The following is a 25,751-nucleotide window of genomic DNA, read 5'->3' on the forward strand; positions in this document are numbered from 1 at the left end:
CACAAACTCAGCTTGTCTTTTCATTTTTTAAACAGATGTCAAAGATTATTACAGTTCCCAAAAAAACTTCGTAATACCTAGGGGTGCAAGTTTGGCCCTGTCAGCCTTGACCCGCCCTGAGCCCGAACAGGGTCAAGGTTCATTTTTTTAGAGGTCGGGTCGGGTTCTGAGTTAATGCCTCGGGTACCCTAACCCGGCCCGACCCTAAGTTTTATATTATAGAATTGAACCATCTATGCATATTACTTTTGCTAATGTTTTCTATTATCTTAGATTGATGTTTCTTTAGATTATTATTATTAATTGTCTCTGTTGCCCGTCATGTTGTTGAATTCATATTGTCTTATTTTGTTCCCTTTTCTCTGTTTATTGATCATTTTGTCTATATGATAAGTGGTTGCTTTATTTTTTGCACTAGGGTCAATTAGGGCCAGCCCTGCCCAATCAGGGCGGGCCGGGGCCAGCACTGAGCCCTGTAGGGCGGGCAATGGGTTGAGGTTTTTCGGCCCTGACTAGGGTCAGGGCGGGTCAGGGCCGAGATAATGGGATCCAGGATTGGGCTAGGGTTTTGAAAAAACCCGACCCTGTTGCATCCCTAATAATACCAATATCAGTAGCCTTTTTCCCATTGTTTTTAGCCTTTTCTCACCCTTTCTTCACGCAATCCCTCGCAGTTCACTTCCACGGTTCCACCTCCCTCGCACTTTACTTCCTCGGTTCCTCCTCTCCGTCCTCCCTCACCGTTGGGTAAGCTAATTATCCATCGAAGAAAGTCATTGTTGCTAAATGTGATCTTAACTACTTCCATTCGATGTGATAATCCTGAAAGCCAAACAGTTACCGAAAAAGAAAAGTTTAGGATTGAAGTATGTAGATGCGACTTGTCCATTAGAAGCCAAGTTTTCTTTGCTTGGGGCCAAGGAAATATCAATACTTTGAGTGCCGGTTAAGACTTCCGATATAACCCCCTATATGATTCTCAATCATAGGTGACCGATATATAGAATAAAGAGACAGTAAAGGGCTCTCCTGTGGGTCCCTCCACTTGTACTTTCCTATAGGCCTCGTTTCTTATCGGATCTCGGCCACACTTAGCATCCTCATTTGGATCTCGGCCACACTTACCATCCTCATCTGGCCTTGCAAGCAGTCACAGAAGCCTCTCTCTCTCTCTCTCTCTCATTTTTAGCTCCTTACCTTCATAGGAGAACTCTAATATTTTATTTTATTTTATTTAGCCTACTTAGGTACTTTATCATGATGTATCACACTGTCCTTTTTTCTTTATACATCACTCATATTTTATCCTGATACATGAAGCTTTTCTCTCTACAGGGCTACCTTGGCAATTAACCAGAAGATATTACTTAAACACCCCTAGTTTTCTCCCACTGGTTCAAACCAAAGACCCAACTAACATCAGCCCTTCCCTTCCTCACAACTTACCACTTGCTGCTTAGATCCATAGTTTGGTCTTCCTGATCAGCGTGAAGCAATAAGCTGAAATCTGAATAGAGGAAGTAAATCATTCAACAAAAGGCTTGAAGCAATCAGCTCCGAGAAAAAAAATATCATTCATCATAATGATCGGCCGGTGGAGGGTGGAGTCTCTTGACAACCGGCAATATCGCCTAGTAACATATATGAAGCAGATTTTTTGAGATGGTATATAGCAATCTACAATAATATCACAACCAACAAGATTCCACAAAGAAAACATCATCCTCACAACCAAGAACAGTCTAAACAGTAAACCAGCCCAAAAAGAAACACTAAAACAACAAACTAAATGTTCACCAGACCCCACCTATGGGAGTTCCATGCCAAGATGCACTTATTTGACTCCATGTTCAACTTGTTGACAGACAGACAGCCACTTCAGACCCAAAAAACTAAAAACTGAAACAAGGCATCACTGCTCATCACCACCACGGAGACGGAGGACGAGGTGAAGGGTAGATTCCTTCTGTATATTGTAATCCGCAAGCGTACGGCCATCCTCAAGCTGTTTCCCAGCGAAGATGAGCCTCTGCTGATCCGGTGGAATACCCTCCTTATCCTGGATCTTAGCCTTCACATTGTCAATCGTATCTGAGCTCTCAACTTCCAGAGTAATCGTCTTCCCAGTAAGGGTCTTCACAAAGATCTGCATCCCACCACGTAGACGAAGAACCAAGTGGAGGGTCGACTCCTTCTGGATGTTATAATCAGCCAAAGTGCGGCCATCCTCAAGCTGTTTTCCAGCGAAGATGAGCCTCTGCTGGTCAGGTGGAATGCCCTCTTTGTCCTGTATCTTAGCCTTCACATTATCAATGGTATCAGAGCTCTCAACCTCAAGAGTAATGGTTTTTCCGGTAAGGGTCTTAACAAATATTTGCATGCCTCCCCTCAATCGGAGAACCAGATGAAGGGTTGACTCTTTCTGAATGTTGTAATCGGCCAAGGTACGGCCATCCTCGAGTTGTTTGCCAGCAAAGATGAGCCTCTGCTGGTCAGGTGGGATACCTTCCTTATCTTGGATCTTGGCCTTAACATTGTCAATGGTGTCGGAGCTCTCAACTTCAAGGGTGATGGTCTTGCCTGTGAGAGTCTTAACAAAGATCTGCATTCCTCCCCTCAGTCGGAGAACCAAATGGAGGGTGGATTCTTTCTGGATGTTATAATCGGCCAAGGTACGGCCATCCTCAAGTTGTTTGCCAGCAAAGATGAGCCGTTGCTGGTCTGGAGGGATGCCTTCCTTGTCCTGGATTTTGGCCTTAACATTGTCAATGGTGTCAGAGCTTTCAACCTCAAGGGTGATGGTCTTGCCAGTGAGAGTCTTAACGAAGATCTGCATCTGAAGTAACAAAGAAAAAAAGGACAGAGACAGAATCAGGAATATTTCAGAGATAATTATTAACCATGTTGTGGCATGTAACAACGGAATCAACTACCAAAGTGAACAATAAAACAACTATATATTTTCTCTGAGACTAAGCAATAATACTATATCCACATATGTTCACGAACTACAAATTGTCAAGTTTTTAACCCCCCAGAATAAAAAAATCTTAAACAGAAAAATTATTTTTGCAACACAAACAATCAAGATGGTTTCTGAGACAGTCACCCAAACTAAATCAGAACCAACCACAGGCATCACCGTCAGCACAAAAGAACAGAAAACAACCCTGATACTTAGATCTGGGAAGCTTCCCAACACACACACACACGAGAGAGAGAGAGAGAGAGAGAGAGAGAGAGACCACCAAAGTGATAACTATAAATAATCGAACCCCGTGGACAGAGGAAAAATCAATTGATGAAAAACTCAACTTCTTAACAGAAATTAGCTCAAAAAAGGAATATTTGGAGTAGGAGCACGCTTCATGTCCTTTACGACTAATCATCCTTTCAAGTTCTTGTGAATAGCTGAGATTAATCAATTAACCTCACTCAAATACATGCCTTATAATCTCAGCACTTCACAAGAAATTGAAAGGCTGATTTCAAGGCGAGGTGAGACAGCCTCTTTGGAATATAACAAGAATCTTATTACAATACCAGCACGAAAGAGGCCAGAACCTCCTTGCAAAACCCAAAAAAACCAGATGGTGAAAACTCGCAACCCACAAAAGTATCTGAGAGCAATAACCATGTAGCGATCCAATTTGTAAAAGGAAAAGATCGATCTTCTTAAAACCCAAGTATAAATTTTCAGAAAACAACAAACATTATAAAATTCAACATCAAAGATTAGAAACTATAGATTAATCTCAGCAACCAGTAAACCCTAAAATATTCTGAATAGTCATGAGAAATAACTTAAAAAATCACCAATAAACTCATCATGTATGAGATCAACGGACAAACCCTAGTTCATTAACATCAGAACAATTCCAAGTCAGAGAATAGAAACTATAAATTAATCTCACCGACCAGAAAACCGTAAAAACTTCAGAAAAAAAAAAGAGAAATAAGGGAAAAGCACCAACAAACGCATCATGTATGAGATCAAAGGAAAAACATGAATTTTCCTAAAATTCATGAGAAATAACAGAAAAAATCACTAACAGACAAACTCTAATAACATGAAATCTAAAAAAGATTAAATATCTATGTCGTAAACACATGAATCCATAAAATCAGAAACAGAAGCAAACCCTAAGCCCAAGAAACTTATAAAAAAAAATAAAAAAATAAAACAGATCTAAACAGGAGATTGTAAAACAGAGAAAACAGATCTGAACAAATAATCAAAGACGAAGGTAATACAAACCTTGAAGGATCGAAAGCAAAGAGAAACAACACAATATAATGAAGAAGGCGAGGAAAAAATTATGCCTTTGGGATGAAGGGGTTCGGGTATTTATAGATAGGAGAGGAGAAATGGGGGAATAATTTACCAATAAGACACTTACACGTGTCGAACGATAGCTGGATCGACGTAACAGCCTTCAATAACTAAAGAGACCTTTATAATCAGAGATTTACGGAAATATCCTTTTTCCAACTATAGCCTCTTACTATGATTCGCCCAACAGAAATTTCTACATGACCAAAATATCCAAGATAAATTTCACATTCCCAATGTGCCATATTCTGGAAGCTTCTAGAATAAATGGAGAGAGACACTTCTACACTCCTCTAAATACAACTAAAAAGGCCTCCTCACCTCTGCCTAATTTACATGACAATTGACAAGGCACTGTTCGTCTGAGATTATGCCAACCGATTGTTTGTCCAAAGCCAATTACCTGACTCAAAATTTAACATAAATTTGAGTCCAAAACCAATTTTGTCTTCTAATATCAGCTCACAAAACATACTTCGCGCAACGGTAAGGTTTCTCCATTGTTTCTCCATTGTTACCTAGTGGTGACGGGTTCGAGTCATGGAAGCAACCTTTCTGCAAAGAAGCGTAAGGGGCTGCGTACATCTAGCCCTCCCCAGACCCCGCAATGGCGGGAGCCTCATGTACTGGGCTGCCCTTTTTTTAATCTCAGCTCACAAAACCTGTAAGGCCGATACTAATGCCATGGAAGTTAGACCACTTTTTGTATGATACCGTGATGCTGTAAACCTGTAAGGCTGATACTGAGGCCAAGGAAGTATGCGGGATTTGGTGGTGCCCTGTGGAACTCTCTTTTGTTAGTTGATGGGCCCGATGCTCTGACGGATCTGAGAATGGACAGGATTGGACGGACACAGTAGCTAGACATGAATTCTCTCGTTGCACGGAGACTTCACGAGGATTTGGGCTTCTTCGACTTGAAGATCGAAGTTGGTATTTTTGGTGAGAAAGTGGGTTTTGTTTTTCGCAACGAGGTAACCTTTTACAACTCTTATTTCTTGTATGGTCTCAAGTTTTTGGTGAAACACTTGAGAAAGAGACGTTGTATTACTTATTTGATTAGTGGATATTTCGTCGGATTCGCCCTGTGATTTTCCCCTCCTCGTTGGAGGGTTTTCCACGTAAATCTCCATGTTCTTTTGTGTGATTGCTCTCTTGGTTGTTTGATTATTTAATCCGCACATATATATGCTTCGCAATTTTTTGTGGGTTTTCTTCGGCGAAAAACCCAACAGTCAGGAGCGCCATGGGAGCGGCTTCCTTCCTAAGGAGCACCGAATCACGATTTTAGCGCTGGAGCTGCACCTATGAGAAAGATTCCTACTTCTTAGACTTAAGATTGTTAGAGAAATAATTCTGTATCTGTTGGAAAGAAAAAGCAGTAACCAGTTTGCTTCAAGGCGCGAAATCGCTTTCCTTAAGACAGATTTCGCCCCCACTAGAAGTGTGCAAAGGGGATCCGCGAACTGCCTCCAAGATACAATGAAGCCAGTAGGAATGTCCTACTAATTTGACGACGCTATGCACAAGCGGAGTCAAATCCGAAATGCCCTTAGAATCTTACAAGCCTGAGAGAATCAGTCTAATTTCTGTTACTGCAGTATAACAGTAATTAGATAAACAATAAGAAAATAGTTTAGTAAAACGAATTTTGGTGGGAGCAAGAAAGAGAGTATAATGCACTAGAAGTCTTAAGAATTTATCCAGAAATGGGTAAATTCGATTGTACTTTGAAATGGTTGGGTTCTGCAACTTTTATAGAGCCTCTGGTGTCTTTTCAGTGTGAAAAGCACCCCTGTATAGAGTCTTTTCAGATCGGTTTGAATTCTGGCCGTTAGATCGCGCCCATACGCGATTCAACGAACCAGATCAATCCTAGAGAGTCTGTTGCTAGGATTTCTACCATTAGAGTCTTGATTGCTCTTGCTTCCATATACAAACTTCACATTCACCAAATGGATGTTAAAACAGCATTCTTAAATGGTGAACTTGATGAAGAAGTGTATATGGAACAACCTGAAGGTTTCATTTTACCTGGTCAAGAGCATAAAGTCTGTAAATTAGTCAAATCTTTATATGGCCTAAAGCAAGCTCCTAAGCAATGGCATGAAAGATTTGATAAGGTGTTAGTCTCTAATGGTTATAGAATTCATGAGTCAGATAAATGTGTATATAGTAACTTTAAAGGTGGTAGTGGTGTTATTATATGTTTATATGTTGATGATATGTTAATATTTAGTACAGATTTTGAATGTATTCAAAGTACTAAATTATTTTTATCTCAAAACTTTGATATGAAAGATATGGGTGAAGCAGATGTGATCTTGGGTATAAGAATCATAAGACATAACAGTAGTTTGATTCTAACCCAGTCACATTATATTGAAAAAGTTCTTAAAAAGTTTAATCATTTTGATTGTTCACCTGCTTCAACTCCTTTTGATCCTAGTGGGAAGTTATATCTTAATTCTGGAAGGACTATTTCTCAACTAGGGTATGCTAGTGTGATTGGTAGCCTTATGTATGCTATGACCTGTACTAGGCCAGACATAGCATTTGCTGTGGGTAAGCTTAGTAGGTTTACCAGTAATCCAAATTTCTCTCATTGGAATGCAGTCTATAGAGTATTAAAATATTTAAAGAAAACTATAGACTATGGTTTATGTTATGGTGGGTATCCAACTGTAATAGAAGGATATACTGACGCTAGTTGGATAACTGAGCGTATAGATCATACATCAACCAGTGGGTGGATTTTCACCCTTGGTGGGGGAGCAGTCTCCTGGGCCTCTAAGAAACAAACATGCATTTCAACATCCACTATGGAAGCAGAGTTTATAGCTCTGGCAGCATGTTGTAAAGAGGCGGAATGGCTTCGGAATTTGTTATTGGAAATTCCGTTATGGCCTAATCCTATGCCATCGATTTATGTCCACTGTGATAGTCAGGCCACACTATTAAGGGCATATAATCATGTTTATAATGGTAAGTCCAGGCATATAGGACTTAGACACAGTACTGTGAGAGAGTTACTTACTAATGGAGTAGTAACTATTGATTTTGTGAGATCAAGCCAAAATTTGGCTGATCCATTTACTAAAGCTCTTGCGAGAGATATGGTGTGTAAAACATCATTAGGGATGTGGTTAAAGCCATTACCAAATAGTCACCAATGATGGAACCTCGACTCAACACTTGAATAAATATCAAGTCTTGAGTTCAATGAGTCAAAGTACATCATATGGAGTGATTGCAAGCACTATAATATATATTATATTTCCATCCCAAGGTAAAGTGCTTGGTACCTGTAATGTATAAAAGGGAAAGGCTGAGCATTTGAGCTCTTAATAGACTTATAACAAAGTGTTGGAGTGTTATAGTTACAGGGGCACTCTTGATAAGTCTACCTATGTGAGTGTGGGAGTGGTGCCGCTTCCTATGAGACCTGGCTAGTTTCTAGAGCACTCATGAAACCAAGATATAGACACAAGGCCAATTCATGTGTCGATTTTTTAGAAATTGCCTAAAGAGATAAATTCTTATGTGTGAGATGTGTCCGGTTAACCAAATAGAATCGCTAGTTCAAAGACATGTCTACTATGCAATTCTGGTTAACTTTGATGTGTTTTCACTAAGTAAAGGTTCAAATCGAAAGATACCTTTATTTATGCATAAAAATTCCAAGCCTGATGAGAAAATCTTTTTTTATTTTGAAAATGGTGGGGGATTGTTAAAGATTTTTCAAAATCAAGTGTTTTTTGTCAAAACAATTTTTGGAAAATATTTTCTTTAAGTGTGTTTTGGAAAAAGAAAAACTTTTCTTTGGAAATAGTTGCTTTTTGCAAGAGAAAGAGAATAGTGTAATGTAGTTGAAAAGATAGTCCCAAATCGGATGAGAGAAAAGAAAGAGAAGGGCTTATAAAGCACTACACTTTTCTATTACTTGTTTGATTGCACATTGGGTTGAACCCATGGTTGGACCCGCGGGACAGTGCAACGCACCGTTCGAGCACGCGCACGCGCACACGCACGTGCGGCGTGGGCAATGGGCTATAGGGCGCATAGTGGCGCTTTATTGGCGCTTTTTTAGGCGCACTTTGCACTTCGCACGCCGCATCGTAGCGAGGAGCGATTGGAGCCTTTAATTTTTCCAGATCTGATCTGGACCGTTGGATCTAGACGATTGTGGATCGGTCTAGTGGGTGGGCCGAATAGTTCAAAGGCCCATCAAGCCCAAGCCCAGTGTCGAATAGTTCGATTGGGTTGGGCTTTGATTCGAGCACAACGGTCGGCCCAGCGGGCCCAGTGCTCCAACGGTCAGTGGGTGCGATCCATTGGGTTGTGTCCCTTCCCAACGGTCAAGGATCTAAGGGGTGCGATCTGTACCATAGATGGATCATCTAACGGTTAGATGGGAGGACGGGAATTTAAATATCCCAACAGACTCTCTAGGATTGATCTGGTTCGTTGAATCGCGTATGGGCGCGATCTAACGGCCAGAATTCAAACCGATCTGGAAAGACTCTATACAGGGGTGCTTTTCACACTGAAAAGACACCAGAGGCTCTATAAAAGTTGCAGAACCCAACCATTTCAAAGTACAATCGAATTTACCCATTTCTGGATAAATTCTTAAGACTTCTAGTGCATTATACTCTCTTTCTTGCTCCCACCAAAATTCGTTTTACTAAACTATTTTCTTATTGTTTATCTAATTACTGTTATACTGCAGTAACAGAAATTAGACTGATTCTCTCAGGCTTGTAAGATTCTAAGGGCATTTCGGATTTGACTCCGCTTGTGCATAGCGTCGTCAAATTAGTAGGACATTCCTACTGGCTTCATTGTATCTTGGAGGCAGTTCGCGGATCCCCTTTGCACACTTCTAGTGGGGGCGAAATCTGTCTTAAGGAAAGCGATTTCGCGCCTTGAAGCAAACTGGTTACTGCTTTTTCTTTCCAACAGATACATAATTATTTCTCTAACAACCTACACATTTGTAATGTTGCGGTCACATAGATTTCACATCAGAGGACTTCTATATCTTGGGGTTACCTAGGCAGTTGGCACAAGTGCCAAGTGCCCCCATGTCTGGCACGACAACCTCTGGAAAACCCCAACATGAGGACACACCATACAAATAGTAATGAGACAATGGAAAAAAGTTAAAAAACAATTAAAAAATATGGAAAAATGGTGGCTACCATTTATTATCCCTGACGATAGTCAATTAATAGGAAAGGGAAATGATAAATGCGCCCCTTTTCATCACATGGGACACCCAACTGCAGTGTACGTGGCAATCAAATCCGTTCAATCCTTCTAACGTGAAATACATCAGCCTTTTACAGTCATTGATACATTGAGTGATGAAAAGGGGCGCATTTGTCATTTCACAGAGTGCCAACAGTTCAACAAACATAAAAATCTAAACGTCCAGGTGACATATAGCAATGATATTGAGAGAAAGAGCATACCTTTGGGCCTTTGGAGATCTAGAGAGATGGAGATGGAGATGGAGAGAAGCCCCAGTTTTGGAAACAAACTCCTAAAAAAGAGAATCGTGGCTATTTAGGAAGGTAAATGATATCCCCCATTTTCCAAAATCCCCCTAAACGGTTTTCGTGAGAATGGTTCACTGCTTGAGGATAAATTCACCCCCTTGGACACTTTTCATTGCCTTAAAAACTTAACGAATAACCTTAAAGTGGTCCCTGTTTCATTTTAAGCTAAGTTAAATGCGAAGGTTTAAATAGTTGAAACTTGAAACTAGGTTAAATAGCCCAGTTTTGGAAACAAACCCCTAAAAAAGTTTGGGTTTTATTAAGGGCCAGGTTGCCCCACACCTCAACCCTAATCCGACCCATAAATTCCTTTTGCTCTGTTCTCTTCCGCTGGTTTCTGCGGAAACCAGCCTTATTTTCCAGGGAAACAAAAAAATAACGTGTTCTTTTGACTTTCCTCGGAAACGTTTTTTCAAACGTGGAAAATAGAAGTTATTACGTGGAAAATGGGTTTCCTCAACTTCTCTTCACCTGAGTTTCCGATATAAACTATCGGAAACCCTAGCTTTCCCTTACCTTTCCGCGAGAGAAGAAGAAGAAGCTGATCGTCGCCTCCATCGTCTCTCCACATCCTCCATTTCAGCCATTCCCAAACCAGGTACTCTCTCTCTCTCTCTCTCTCTCCATAGCCTTCGTGATGTCGTGAAATCTTGATTTTTTTCTTGATTTTATATGGGGTTTCTTACTCGTTTCTTATTTAATCTATGGACTGGAAGTTTCTTCATTCAAGTTGCTCTCTATTGTTTGATTTGCTGAGGGTTTGTTCGAGATAAGAGAAAGATAATCTGGAGCTCGATGAGGTTCTCCACATTTTCTGTTTCTGGTATTACAGAGAGAAAGAGGCATCTATTTACTAGATTCAATATGCTGTAAAGGGTTTTTGTTTTATCCCTTATTTTTTGCACTTGTAAAGCTCTTGATACTTACCAACTTTTTTGGCTTGCATAGGAGGACTAATTTTTTAGATCTTTTTCTTTCAGTTAAGATGCTAAAAAGGTTATTCTCTTTTCGATTTTCTGTTTCTATCTGTAGGATTTTCTATCTTCTATGAATGTTTGTAAGGTTCTCAAAGATGAAATGATCATTTTTTTCCTTTTTTTTTTATTGCTACATCCATGTTCTTGATGTTGATTTTACTGTTTGATTTTTCTGATTATTATTCGTCTCTTATTTTCTTTATAATAATCGATTTTTTTTCCCATTTTCAATTGTTGTTAGATCTGAGATGAGTTTGGGTATTTAAGAAGCTGAGCTCACCTGGTTTTGCTACACAAGAAAATCTAATTTCTGCTCCTATTCTGTAGATCTATACCCAAGGTAATGCTGATCCTAAATTCTCATCGTCTTCTTTTCTTTTTCTTTTTTTTGTATGTGAATTGTTCATGATGATCCACATAATTGTTAACTCATGATTCATATTTTAATTGGGTTTTGACTGTTTACGTTTTAATTGTTATTGTTAACTCATGATTTGTTTTTGAGTACTATCCACTTGTTGTTAGATGGACGATAGGAGACTTAGAACCGAAGATGGTCGCCCCACAAAGAGGGCAAAGTTGATTGTTAGTGCTGTTGCGACAATAGTGAGCGCAGCAACCACTGCACTCGTATTCTTCCAACAGTATTACGACGAATACCTACGAAGAGCTCCATACGAAAACAACTACTTCACAGATCGGGAATTTATTACGCGTGCCGTGACGTCAGACGAACATTGCAAGCACTTACTTAGGATGAACGTCAGGTGCTTCGGACGATTTGTTCGACTGCTTAGAAGCACCGGCGAACTTAAAGATACAATACATTGTAACATTGACGAGCAGATTGCAATGTTCTTACATATTGTATCTCACAATCAACGGAACCGGTCAATTAGAGCCTTCACACAACGATCAGGTTCCACGGTTTCTCGTTATTTCAACAAGGTCTTGAAAACTATTCTAAGCTTGAAATCCGAGTTTATAAAACCTCCGACGAGTGAGATACCAGAAGTCATTCGCACTAATCCAAGATTCTGGCCTTATTTCAAGGTAACCTCAAATACTAAGATTATGGCCTTATTTCAAGAGACCGACTGATATATTTTAACCTTTCTATGCTAGGATTGCATTGGTGCAATAGACAGAACTCATATTCCTGCTAAAATGAGAGCCGAATATAAGCCTCGGTTTATTAATCGAAAAGGTTATCCTTCTCAAAATGTGTTGGCAGTTTGTGACTTCGATTTAAAGTTCAATTACATTTTGGCTGAGTGGGAAGGATCGGCATCCGACTCAAGGATATTAGGAAATGCAACATCACGACCTAATGGGCTTCCTTGCCTTCCAGGTATCCTTTACCTTTCGTTCTACATATTATGTCGGTTATGAATAGACAATGGCGATACTGAGACAATACTTTCTTCGTTGTAGGGAAGTTTTATCTCGGCGATGGTGGCTATCCTTTACTTCGTAGTTTTATAACACCGCACCGAGGCATAGCGTATCATTTAAATGAAATCAGGGGTCGAAGACCACGAACGGCAGAGGAACTCTTTAATCACAGACATTCATCGCTCCGGAATGTAGTTGAACGTGCATTCGGCGTCCTCAAGAAGCGCTTTAGAATTTTAAACGAGGAACCGATGTACCCATACGAAAAACAGATTGATATTGTTCTAGCTTGTTGTTGTGTCCACAATTTCATTCGGAGGGAGATGGCAGATGATGATCTTCTTGATGACGTAGATCTAGAGTTACGAGCAGTGGTCCCGCCTGAGGAAGAAGAGCCTGTCCCATATGTTCCACTTAGTAGGGCCGATGATGCACGAGAGGGGACTATGATTAGAAATGAATTGACCACGAATATGTGGAATGACTTTCAACGTTGATTTATGTATTGTCTTCTTCTTTTTTATGGCTTGTTTGTACCTTGTTTTTAAAAAACAATAAACTCGTATTAAACTCATATTCTATGGTCTCATGAGTTTTATGTATGGTAACATGAGTTTCTCGTTATTGTATGGTCTTATGAGTTTCTCGTTATTGTATGGTCTCATGACTTTCTCGTTATTGTTTCAATTCATATAGGATGGCTGCAAGTCGCGTGGGTAGGAACCATTACTGGAATACTGAGATGGATAAGGTGTTGGTGGATGCGTTATTGGAACAAGTATCTGAAGGGCACAAGATACCCAATGGCTTTAAAGATATCGCATACACGGCAGCAAGCAGAGCAATGAATAGTCGATATGGGAAAGATATGACGAAAGAGCATATAAAAAATCGAGTCAAGACCCTAAAAAAGAAATTTGTTGCCATCAACACTATAATAAACACAAGCAGATTTGGCTGGGATGACGTCAATAAGAAGATCGAAGTGACGGAAGATGTCTACAATGCTTGGGTCGCTGTGAGTACAAAGTGATATCTTTGTTTCATTTGTTAATTACTCTGGCTCGTAATATTTATAACTATTTTTCCGAATTTCTTGTAGGTTCACCCTGAACATAAGAAATATTTTACAGAGAAACATGTTTTGATAGATGATTTTCGTCACATTTTTGGCGAAGACTATGCCACGGGTGGCTGGAGTAGAGATGGCGTTGCCCGTAGTCAGGAGGTGCAGAGTTCAGCTCCGCATATAGATGACTTGGGGATTGACGATACCCCTGAGACTGAAACAATTCCAGAGTCTCCTATGGTGGGTGAGAGCAGTAGGGGACCTGGGCCTAGAACTTCATCTCCGGTTAGAGATTTTGCAAGAAGCGATGAAGGTCAGAGGGGGACGAAGCGTAGTGCAGCAAAATATATGAATTTGATGGAAGGGTTTACTTCAACTTTGGAGAAGGTTGCAGATGCAATCAAAGATCTATCGAAGGAACCTTTTGACAATGACGAGCTTCATGATGCCGTGTTTGGGTTAGAAGGATTCGAGGAGGACATCTTGGAGAGGGCTTATGAGTACCTCAACCGTAACCCTACGGAGGTTCGTGCTTTTATGAAGTACACAGTAGAAAGGAGGGAGCGCTACATGTGGAGGAAGATGGAAAACCTTGAATTCTGAGTGATTGTGGATGTGGATGTGGATGTGGACGTACATAAACATGTGGTTGTTGGATGGTTCTGGATGTGGACTTCATTTGGACATGTCTTTTTTTTGGTTGGCTTGTCTGTTTTTTTTGGTGAACATGTTTATGTACTATTTTTGTTAGTTGGCTTGGACTTACAGATGTAAGGACTTGGGTTGGTCTTTTTGTTATCTATCTTTCCTTGTTAATAGAAAAATCTTTCATTTTACAAGATATTCAAAGAGTTGCTAAAATTGTTTTTTCTATTGAATGGATGTAATCAAGTCTAAGATCATTGAGAAAAAAGTAATCTGTATTCGTTAATTCAGACAGAAAGCCCAACTAGCAGCCTCAAAAAGACTTTCCATATCATTATATAAGACAATTTTAATTTTCTAATATCAGTTTGTCACAGTTTCTATTTAATAGGTTTCTATTGAGTTTCCCTGCAACGAAACACATATTTCTGTAGTTTCTGTGAGGTTTCTGTGCATGGAAACGCTCATCTGACAGGTTTCTTTTCCTTCACTTTCCTTTCTGCCACATCAGTTTACTTCCCTTCACTTCCCTTTCCTTTCCTTTCCCGACGAGAGAACAGAGCATTTGTGGTTCTTTTTATCCCAACCCAAACCTGATTTGGCAGACTTCAAAACAAACCCAGCTGTCTTTTCGATTTAAGCCCGGCCTGAGTTGCACCCCTATCATGAATTCTTGATGTCACATAGGCACACTAATGCTTACTTGTAGGACCCAATATTTATCTTTTACTAAAACTGACTTTTTGCATGTTTATTACTTTGCTTTTAAAAAAAAAAAAAAAAAAAAAACTGATTAAAAAGGTAATTATTTCCCTATTTACTAATGATTATTTTTTGGAACCGCATGTGCCACGGAAATGTGATTAGCTCTGTTGATCCAACCAGTAAACATAAGTTCGGCTCGTTGCCTCTGATCACACCTTGATCAGATGATCAAACTCCTGGATCTTTAAGCATCACATAACACTTGACCAAGAGAAGTTTAAGTGTTAATTTTTGTAGACATCCATTTTATAGATGAAATGTCCCTCTAACATGTGGGGGTGCAACTCAGGCCGATATTCGGACTTTTATTAAATACATGTGCTTTACCATGAAATTCACACCCGAATGTAATAAAAAAAAAATGCAGCTTCACAATGTGAATAAGCACATTATTTAAGTTAATTTGTGGTTTAAAAGTGGAATGATAGGCTTAATTCCAGGCATATTGTATCTACTCCATAAATTCTTGATTTCGAGTTTATTACAAACTGTGTGATGTTTTCATACTGTGGTTTAAATGTGGCATGATAGGCTTAATTCCAGGCCTATTGTATCTACTCCATAGATTCTTCATTTCGAGTTTATTACAAACTGTGTGATGTTTTCTTATGTTTCACATTTCGAGTTTAGCATATGTTTTAGCTAAAGAAAGGCTATTCAGGCTCAAGCCCATCCTTTTTCTCAGAGTCTTAATTTGACTGTGCGGAAAGCTCAAGATTCTTAGTCTCAACATATGACAGTTGATTTGATATTATAAAATTTGAGCAATGGCCTTTTGTATGGAGGTTTCAAACTACAACAAAAATCAAGGTCAGGAACTCGTAGGCTACCCCAACTTTACCCCTGATTGCAGCATATGTAATGGAGGTTTCATCACAATTACCTCTTCCATTTTCATAACTTTGCAAAGACTAGGAAGGACATAAGTTAAAAGTCAGTTATTATGGATTAGTGATGATGCCTTAGTCATGCTATCAATCAAGCTTTTAACCGGTTGGAATGTATGTTGCCACAGAAAAGCAGCCACTCATTGGACCTTCTGAATTTCTCACGACCTACCCCTAATCCATACACATTAGCTGAACCTAATCCCTCCCAAATTCCTTGATAACTCTGCAATTCAATACCCAATTTTCTACAATTGTCCTCTGATCCGTCATTCAAATCTGGCCCACAATTTTCATCTCAAGCGACCACCAACTCTCCTGTAAACTCAAAGGTTCAACCCTTGGTAATTCTATCTTCTTTTGATGATTCCAAACACAGGTGATCATTTGTACTAATGGTGCGTGTTTGTTTTAGTTGAAAACTATTCTAGGTTGAAAAGATTTGGATGCTTGGATAAGGGCTATGGAGCTTATTGGAGAATCAAAAGAATGTCAAAATCAAGAAAAATCCCCAGCTCGAGGAGAATGAAGAACAAGCCAAGAAAGACCTTTGAAGCCAATTCTATCTTGAGAGAAAAATGCTTTATCAGATTTGAAGCCAATTCTATCTTGACTGAAAAAGCCAAGCAAGACCTTTGAAGTTTGAAGCCAATTCTATCAAAGCCAAACCAACCCGCTCAGTCTAAAGTAACCATAATCACATCATTTCCCTCTAAACCGTGGCAAGAAAAGATATTCCCAAGAAATTTTTTTTTCATCAGAAATGTTTATCTCGCAATCCAAATAGGGCCTGACTAAAAAATGAATAGGGTTGGTTCAAATTATCTTTTTGTGTTATAAAAAAAAGTTGGAAATTTTAAAAATATTTTTCTCTTTCCAAACTTTTCCCAAAAATTCGTACAATCCAAATCGGCCCCAAGTTAAATGCCATAAAAAAAAATTGGGTTACTTTGTTCTTTTATCCAATTTCGCAAAATTGAAAACCAACCAGTGAAAATTTAGAGTAAAGACCCTAACCTGTATCTTGATCTCATGTACACACCCTAATGCCTACTTTTAGGTAGGGGTGGCCAACCGGTTCGGTTCTCGGTTCCTTTTCTTTCGGTTCTCGGTTCCATGAACCGTAAGAACCGAACCGAACCGTAGTACACAGTAGGACCGAACCGAACCGGACCAAACACAATCGGTTCGGTCCGGTCCGGTTCTTCGGTTCTAATGGCTAATTATTAATTATTAATTATAATTTATAAAAACTTTTAATTAAAGTTATAATATAAGTTACTTTCTTATTATAAGAATAGTATTAACTATTACTTATTAATATTATAAGTAATTTATATTATTAAGTATATGTATAATAGAAATATAAAAATATTATATATATATATATATTCAAAGTTCGGTTCTTCGATTCCGGAACCGAACCGAGAACATTAGACCCGGAACCGAACCGAATAATTTCGGTTCTTCATCAGTGGAACCGAACCGGACCAAAAATATTTTTTTACAGTTCGGTTCTTCGGTTCTGGCCACCCCTACTTTTATGACTCAAAATTTGTCGTAGCAGTGACTTTTTGTGGGATCATTTTTTTTGTTTGCCTTTTCAAAAATAATTGTTAGGCTTTTTACTATTGATTATTTTTGGGACCCGAACATATGCCATGTGAAATGTGATTAGCTCTGTTGATCCAACCAGCAAACATAAGTTTGGCTCATTGCCATTGATCCCACCTTGATCAGATGATCAAACTCCTTGATCTTTAAGTGTCATATAACATTGGAACAAGAGAAGTTGGAGTGCTGATTTTGTAGACATCAATGTTACGGGTGCAACTCGGGTCCATTTTTTGGAATTCAGGTTGAGCTTTTACCATAAAATCAGGTTGGGTTCAGGGTTTTTCTAATTCATTTTTTAACAAAAGCTGCACAAACCCAGCTGTCTTTTCTTCTTTAATTGGCTTGTGAGAGTTTCTGGGAAATTAAAAAAGGCTTTTGATAGCTCTTTAAATACTAAAAGACAAGATGGTTCGTGAAGATATCAAAATATGGTTGTGTTGATATCATTCCCCTTTCTTTATTTATGGTTCATGTGGAATGAATGTGAAGAACTAGATATTAGCCTTTCTCTATGATTTAGAGCGAATTATTATCACATTATGGGTTTGCTAACCACAACATGCACATAGGCCTCTACATAAATTACTTTAGTCATATGGTGCACAATTGCACATTTATTGCCTGCATTTTGTTCACAATTCACATCGGGTGGTGATAAATTCGCACCCCCTGTAAGATAATTCACACCCTTCAACGTTCATTGACGTCAAAAAAATGTCAGAAAGTCTGTCGCATACCCTCCCTTTTTACGCTTTTTGATATTCAATTCACGTTAAATGGGTGTGAACTATCCTACATGGGGTGTGAATTTATCAACTCCCTTCACATAACATAAAGTCATTGAAATCAAATCTCAGACTTAACAAATAGAGAAAACGTTATTGAACAAATGAGGAAAAATTTCATAGCTCTCAAGGCTTATTTGAAACCCCACATCTCTAAGGGACACATTTACCCCCAAAAAAGTAGGTATCAAATGAAAATTTAGGGAAATGATATCAACACTTCAATGTTTTGATATCCACGCTCTCCTTGCTTGTCTTTTAGTATTTAAGGGGCTTGTGAGAGCTTTTTGGGAACTGTAATAACCTGTTGACAGCCCTTTAAATACTAAAAGACAAGCCAGTAGAGCGTGATATCAAAACATTGGAGTGCTGATATCATTTCCCAAAATTTATTGTTCATTGTATAAGATAAACATAAGTTTGGGTCAATTGCCATTTCACCTCATATGAGAGACAAATAGTCATGATTTCCAAAGATCATAAACACAATTTATGTTGGACCAACTCCATGCAGGTGAATGTGAGGAAAATGGTAAAACATCATAGCAATTAAATAACAGCAGTCCATCTATTAGCTCAACGGAAGAACAGGACGTCTAAAAAATGGGTATGTTGTGTAAAAATCGCAAACAGTTAAACAGAATCTCACTATTTTTACAGACATTCGAAAGTAGTTTAACTATGAGAACCTCTCAAAGTATTTAGAAAGGGAGACTTACGGAAGAACAGGTCTGATAGAATCAGGTTTTGGAAGGACCTAACCCACAAGAATGTTCTACAAGCATAACTTCAACCATTACACTAAAGGTGAGGCAATGCTAATGGCTTTATCTTCTGCAACAACTTCTCAGCCTCAATGAACCCACCAAGATTCCCCAAAGATACATATTTTAAATGTTTCCATCTGTTCAAGCTTTATAAGCATTAAAGCATATAGATGTATTTGTATCTTCTACACGATATATACGAATTATCCCAAAATAACGAGAACTAGAAAGGAAAAATTCAAGTAAATGGAAGTGTCAAATACTAAAATCATACCTTGGGATGAAGGGAAGGGCCAAACAATGAAGATGAAGATGATCAACACTATTGAATGGGGGCTGATGAAAGCCAAATCTACAGAAAGGCAAAAGAAACTTAAACACGTGCACGCAAACAAGAGTGGTCACGTAATTCACAACAAAGAATGAGATGAATCACATAGCGTAGCAGTTCAATTGAATTGGAAGACATGCCAGTTTGAAGTCCTTTTTTTTTTTTTAATAACACCCAGTTTGAAGTCTTTTCTAATCAGAATTCCTGATTTCAAGTGTATGATGTGTATTTCATGCGTAGATGTATGTGTATGTATGGGACTATGGGTTACTCTAAGGTTTACCAGTCCCTTTCTCAGTGGTTTACCAAGAAAAAAATGGTACTAATTCGAAAAGTGGCTTCCACAGAATTTATTAAAAATTATGGTCTGATCACTCAGTGTTGGTTGGTGTAACTTCTAAAAAAAACCTAAAAATTGCAAACTCTACAGTAGTTCTTTCATTGATATGGTTCTGAGAAACGTCTAATTAGAGTCTTATAAACTGCAACATTTGATGGAAGCAATTGGAGTGACATCCCTGATACATGTTACACAGTTAACACTATGCATGCAGGAGTGCTGAATCTAAAAGCATTAGCATAGTTGAAGAAAACATGACATGTTGAAGAACGAATACCTATATTTCCCGGATCCAGGTGCATCTTTGTGCAATAGAGTTTGTCCCACATTCAACATGTGGCTCACTGGAAAGAAGAAAAGCATTAGACATTATAAAATGAAATCATAAATCATCTGAAGCTAGAAATTGACTCACTTATTCACAACAATCTTTTAGTTAACTAAATTAAGATTTGACTTACCCAAAAGATAATCTTCCTTTCTTCTTTGGAGATCTTTGACGGTTGATATGTGCTCTATTGGAATAACCAGATAATGCCTATTGATAAAATAGAAGAATAATGAATAAGTTAATAGATGAAGATGGTCAAAGAAAAACCAGAACAGATCAATAGATACACAACCATTAGTATATTGAAAGTTGTCAATGAATAACCAGAGCGATGAGATAAATAAGCCTAGAATAAAGTAAATGAGATAAATAAACCTAATGAGATTAGTTTTGTCATATAAACCTTAATAGCTTCAGAAAATAAAGACAAAATAAAAGAATGAAGAAGAAAGTATCCATATAATGAAATCACGACTAAGGTCCAATCTTCCCAGTCAGGGGGTTAAATTCCCAAAAGCACTCCATCATGAACAAATTGGTCACTATCTTGGGTTCCAAACCGGGACCAAGGAAGAAATTTAGCAGATTATTTAGGCTCCTTAAGTTCTATTCCAGGTCTGCTAGTTTTGGCCCTATCTATAGCTAAATCTATAGTTGTGGTTCCTGGGGTTGAAAGAGGCTGTGGCATTTAATGTAATTGGCTATAATAAGTTTCGTACCTTCGGTGATAGGTTCCTAGCACTCTTCCCTAGGAGTGGAGATTTCAAGGCCCTTAAGCTTGTTATTACCCCTATCCCCCCCCCCCCCCCTCCCTCTCCTCTCTTCTATTGAAAACATCTTCCGTGTCATGGTTGGAATGGCTTCCCCTGAGGATCCGGGAAGACCAGTTTCCGTAAGGAGTCGGATCTCCCTTTCTCTTTTGCTCTGGGAGTTCGCCAGCAATTTGGGGATCGGCTTATGTGTTGGATGGAGACAAAGACGGTTCCGAACATCGGCGGGGGGTGGCCGTCTGGTGGAGGAGTGGTTTGCGATCGGCGTCCCTCTAAAGGTCCTAGTCCCGATTTCTGGGGTTGTATATCTGCTAGAGTCCCAGATCCAGCATAGCATATGGCTTAGCCTCTTTCGGTTTTGATGACTTGTCTAGAAGACCAAACTAAATGACCATCTAAATGGTGATGACAAGTCTGTTTTGAGGAAAGCCTTGCATGAGAGGCTCCCCAATACGGTTTTTTGTTGAATTCGATTCAATTGAGGCCCTGGCGTAGCGCCTTGGAGTTTTGGAGTGGTGAGGACATTCTAGACTGTGATATCAGGTGAAGACTTTGGCAGGGAAGTAGAATAGTTACTCAGCATGGAGGAAGCGTATGGAAGCTTGACCCTCACCGGAGCGGATGAATTAGTAGATTTTCTTCCTTTGTTTTAGCTGGTCTAGGAGTATGCTCCTGGCCATCCTTAATTGATTCTATGTATTGCAGGTTAAGACCCCTGGTCCCCATTGTAATTTCCATAGTATCAATAAAATTGTCAACTTCCAAAAAAAAAAAATCACAACTAAGAATATCAACAATCTAATCACAGTTGCGCAAGCCGTAAAGATGGTGGTGTTATCAAATCTCTTGCATCCTGACCACGAATCAACGTTAATGGCAACATGAGATGGCTATCCTAGCATAGCTCATTGGTTCACTACATTCCGCACCTACGCCTGCCCTAGGGCTTGGCATAGAGAGAAGTCCAAGTATGGCAACATGAGATGACTATCCTAGCATAGCTCATTGGTTCACGACATTCTGCACCTTCCCCTGCCCTAGGGCTTAGCATAGAGAGAAGTCCAAGTATACTCTGCATTGATGGCAAAGTAACATATCCTGCAAGAGAAGATTAAGGATCGACTAGTGGTGATTGAGCACATTCGCATTGGTATGATGATTGTAGACCCCCATGACTAAGGGGCTTCCTCCCCTTTTGTATTAGGGTCAAGCGGAGCACATACGACTCGTTAGATCATTTAGTGTTTGATTGTGATACAGAGACTCCGTTGTTTTTATTTATGTTGCAAATATAGTTTGATGATTCTTGATCTTCTTGTCTTTCAATTAAAGTGCATGCATAAAGTTCCCTTAAAGATGAGGTTTGTCCAATAGGACAAAATAAATTTAGACCAAATTAGGCATTTGCCAGCCTATTCATAAAGGAATGCACTAGATAAAGTGTTCATTAGAGGGAATCAGTGGCATTGCGATAAATGGAAGGAAATGCTTGCCTTAGGACCACTACGATAATTATTTATGCACTTGAGACTCTTTATATGGACTATAGTAAAAGGGTCTTGGACTGAGAGTTAGTTTTCAAAATGTATGGCCATACGTTAGGATTTTAAAGTGGCTAAAACCCAAGAATCTTTTCGAAAACCTCGGCTTGCCAATATGGACTTAAGTGAGAAACTGTTAGAAACGTGTTTCCATTTGGGGCCTGTTTGTTTTGCAAGCAAGGAGTGGAAAGTGCCGGAAAGGAAACCCTTTTCCACATTTCCACCTCTTTCTATTGCTAGTTTGGGGAAGGAAAGCAAATCCAACATGGATTAGTCTTTCCATTTATGAGATATTTTCTAAAAAAAATCCCCGATTTTCTTTCCACCTCACAAAGTGGGATGCGCCTTTCCTTTCCACACACGGAAAGAAATATCCGGCAAGTATATTGCGTCTCTCATAACATCTATCTATGGTCGACTCCATCTACTTCATCTTTCTTCACCAAATAAAAAGAATTTCGCACAAAAGCCTCTCATAGAGATCGTGAGGAACCGGGGGAGAGGAAGAGAGAAGGGAGGAGAAGAAATTGATTTCGGTCGCCTAAAAGGTGAAACCCTAGCCTTTTCACTTGCATCCACAAGCTTCAAGCCACAAATCCTTTGTTTAGATCTGGTAAGTTCTATTTTCCCCTCTTGAGATTTTGATTTTGCCATGAATGTTGAGTTGTTTACTGTTTATGATCTGCTGTAATAGTAGCTTTACGGTTTGGGAGAAATTCGGTTTTCATATTTTCCCCTTTTGAAAGTAATTCTTTCAGGTTTCAATACTGCATGTAACTTTTGGTGAGTTGGGTTTCCATTAACGTGTAGTTACGATCAATCATCTTCTTAACTTTTAGTGAGTTTGTCAAGAAGAAAAGAACCCAAACAGGTGAAGAGGAATTCTCTATTCATGACTACCAATGGTATAGGGATACTAGAACCGACAGCTGCTTGTAGTTTTTTATGGCCTGAGCGATAGAACAAAAACCCTGGTCCAATTCCAGAACAAAAACCAATCGCTGCCATTGGCCCTTGGTGTTGCTAGCTTGATGTGTGGCCCCATGCTTGGGCCCCGTTTGTTTGAGATTATGACCATGGATTGTGAGACCCCTACCGATTATTGGAGTCAAAATTACATTAATTTTGAGTCCAATAATCGGCTGGGGGGCTTACAATTGGTTGTCACAATCTCAAACTAACAGGATCTTGTTGAGTTCATGTGCAAGACAAGTATTTGTGGGTATTGCTCACGGTTGATAGTTTTTTTTTTCCATGTGCACGACAAACTGGGCATAGTTATTAAGATACTCCCCATGTGTTTCAAGGTATTACTGGAAGACTTATACCAAGATTTATTCCGTGAATACCTGAAAGTAGAACTTTCCTATAAGGAGTTTCAACTTTAGGTTCCTATCTGATTGTCTGTGGAACGTTGAGCTTGTCCTCAACTCCATAATCTGCATCTTTATCCCTCACCAAACTCCAACTATCACACAAGGTTCTTGCCCTTTCCTGAACTTCTAAGCTCTTGTGAGCAAGGAGATGATTGAGAGTTACGCCAATTCCATGGGTGATTGACTGCTCCTATCTACAGGCAGTGTCACAAGTGCTTCTAATAGTGCATTGATTGATTCTTCCACAAAACTGTCATATGTATCACCACAATACTTTTGAGCTACCTGAAGCCACTAATTGATAAACCAAAGTCCTTCTAAAAGAATAACATGTGTAAGACAATCCTTGTTTTCTGTGGCCACTAAGATACCTGCAACACGTGACCCTTGTCTGGCTGATTCACCCACATTCTTAATAACATAATCCTTTTCTTTCTGCATACCAGCAACCAACTTGTCAACTCTTGCAAGGGTTGTGCGCCCATCTTTCATGTCAGTGAGGATAGAGAAGTGTGTCATACTGCTATCATACACTAGCTAGGAACTTACAAGCTTCATTATAGAATCTTTGCAACATTGTAATACTCTCATGATCTGCTCATTCAAGTTGCACGATCAATACCAACAGCCATCGTTAGTCACTTAATAAATGTGCTCATATTTCTTTTCCAAATAACATGCATCCAAACGAGATTAATACCTTTCTAAGAAAAAGCTCTCTCTCGTAACTCCTACTTTAATCAAAAGACTAAAGGCCCCTACTGAAGTTTCAAAAGGCGAGCACTGAAATGAGAAAGGCTTTCTATTTCGGCTTTGTTGGAAAAAAATGACGAAAAGGATTTCCCTGGAAAGGAAAAGAAAAGGTTTTCCTCGGAAAGCCTTTCCAGGGTGGAAAGACCTTTCCAGCAAACCAAACAGGCACTTATGGTGACCCCATTGACTAACCTAGCCCATTACGGGTGTTATACGAGTTTTCAAATATGGGTTTTTGGGCTAACAAAAAATATTCGCAAACAAGAATCCAAAGTTAGTAAAAGTCTTAGTGCAACAGGAACCTTATATTGGGTGGTTGCTGAATGAGAGCAAAACTAACCCTAATCTCTACCCTTATATTAGGTGGTTGCTTAATGGGAGCAGCACACATTAAGAGGGGTTGTTGCTTAATAGGAGCAACACACTTGCTATTAGGGTTCTTATCTGGGTGGTTCCTGATCTACCGAGGAACGTCGTTGATTTGAGGGTAGCTAAAAAAAACCCAGCAGAGAAAGAATTAGAAGAGTTCCAGCAAATCAAATACGAAATCGACAATCGTAAATAAACATGCTCATTCCTTTCCTAGAAAAAAGAGACATACAAAATGGGAAAGTGAAATTCAAGTACCCTAATAGGGTCTAAAAAACCCATCAGAAAAATAGAAAGAATGAAAGGAGATAAAGGAGATTTGAGCCCTATACCTGAATGCAGAAGGGTTGATATCTTGAAAAGCAACAACCCTTTCATCCTGAAAAGAAAATCACTGAAGAATGATAAACAAAATTATATAGAATGAGGAAAATTAACAAAACAAAGAGAGGAATAATAAAGAAAGAAAGTTGAATAGAATGAGGAAAACCCATAAAATAGATGGGGAAAAAAGTAACCATGTAAAGGAGAGTTGTAGAAGTGGAAGAACGTGCTATCTGACAGAACAAGCATGGCCCTGTACTAGCCATTTGCTCTCACAGCGCTCTGTCTTCCCATCTTTCATGTTTTGCATTCTCTGCTTACAATTCCTCTGGAGAAATGATATTTCCACCCCCATTTGTTTGTCTTCTTTCCAATCAATCTCCATTTGTTTGTCTTTCCTGAAAATAAAAATCATTTTGGTTCTGTTTGGTTTGCAAGAAAAACATTTCTGAAGGAAATTTTTTCTTGGAAAAATTCTTTCACAATTTACTAATTTAGGGGGAAATGGTATAATTGTGGTAAGGGATTTCGCGGAAAGCCATTTCGCGGCTGGCTTGTGCGGGTGAGGAAAACCACACAAGCCGACTTTTTGGCAGATTTTGTCTCATTCATTTAATTCACAATCCAGCCGCGAAATGGCTTTTAGCCAAAGTGCCTAGCAAGTCCCCTGTGGTTATCATAAATTCAAACGTTGGAAATTTTAGTGTGTAAAGAAGTTGGAAATTTTAGAGCTATTTTTCCTTTCCAAACGTTTCTAGAAAAAAATCCTGTAATCCAAGGGCAAGAAAAGCCTGAAAAACTAGGAAACATAA

General features: G+C 39.0%; 3 protein-coding genes across 4 annotated transcripts; 1 reads left to right on the forward strand and 2 right to left on the reverse strand.

The window, feature by feature from the left end:
- Positions 1 to 1,555: 1,555 nt before the first annotated feature.
- LOC143877876 (polyubiquitin-like) lies at positions 1,556 to 4,339 on the reverse strand. The gene is made up of 2 exons (XM_077380175.1): positions 4,259 to 4,339; positions 1,556 to 2,836 (listed from the first exon to the last, which is right to left on the reverse strand). The coding sequence occupies exon 2, from the start codon at positions 2,834 to 2,836 to the stop codon at positions 1,913 to 1,915; it is 924 nt and encodes a 307-aa protein (XP_077236290.1). The 5' UTR covers positions 4,259 to 4,339; the 3' UTR covers positions 1,556 to 1,912.
- A 5,932-nt stretch (positions 4,340 to 10,271) lies between these two features.
- Positions 10,272 to 13,961, forward strand: LOC143886681 (uncharacterized protein At2g29880-like). The gene is made up of 4 exons (XM_077390750.1): positions 10,272 to 10,495; positions 11,116 to 11,214; positions 12,966 to 13,287; positions 13,372 to 13,961. The coding sequence occupies exons 3-4, from the start codon at positions 12,967 to 12,969 to the stop codon at positions 13,939 to 13,941; spliced, it is 891 nt and encodes a 296-aa protein (XP_077246865.1). The 5' UTR covers positions 10,272 to 10,495; positions 11,116 to 11,214; position 12,966; the 3' UTR covers positions 13,942 to 13,961.
- A 4,585-nt stretch (positions 13,962 to 18,546) lies between these two features.
- On the reverse strand, positions 18,547 to 25,290 carry HINT4 (histidine triad nucleotide-binding 4). Of its 2 annotated transcripts, none has more exons than XM_077390761.1 (6): positions 25,134 to 25,290; positions 24,948 to 24,994; positions 19,937 to 20,013; positions 19,753 to 19,819; positions 19,079 to 19,156; positions 18,547 to 18,950 (listed from the first exon to the last, which is right to left on the reverse strand). In XM_077390761.1, the coding sequence occupies exons 1-6, from the start codon at positions 25,203 to 25,205 to the stop codon at positions 18,839 to 18,841; spliced, it is 453 nt and encodes a 150-aa protein (XP_077246876.1). In that variant the 5' UTR covers positions 25,206 to 25,290; the 3' UTR covers positions 18,547 to 18,838. The 2 variants fall into 2 exon arrangements, with proteins under 2 accessions (XP_077246876.1, XP_077246885.1); XM_077390770.1 differs by having other exon boundaries at positions 18,547 to 18,941; positions 25,134 to 25,288.
- Between the last annotated feature and the right edge of the window lie 461 nt (positions 25,291 to 25,751).

The sequence above is a fragment of the Tasmannia lanceolata genome, unplaced genomic scaffold (assembly GCF_043159265.1).
Source record: "Tasmannia lanceolata isolate RefF3 unplaced genomic scaffold, GAP_Taslan_0.1 ptg000002l, whole genome shotgun sequence".
Classification (NCBI taxonomy): Eukaryota; Viridiplantae; Streptophyta; class Magnoliopsida; order Canellales; family Winteraceae; genus Tasmannia; species Tasmannia lanceolata.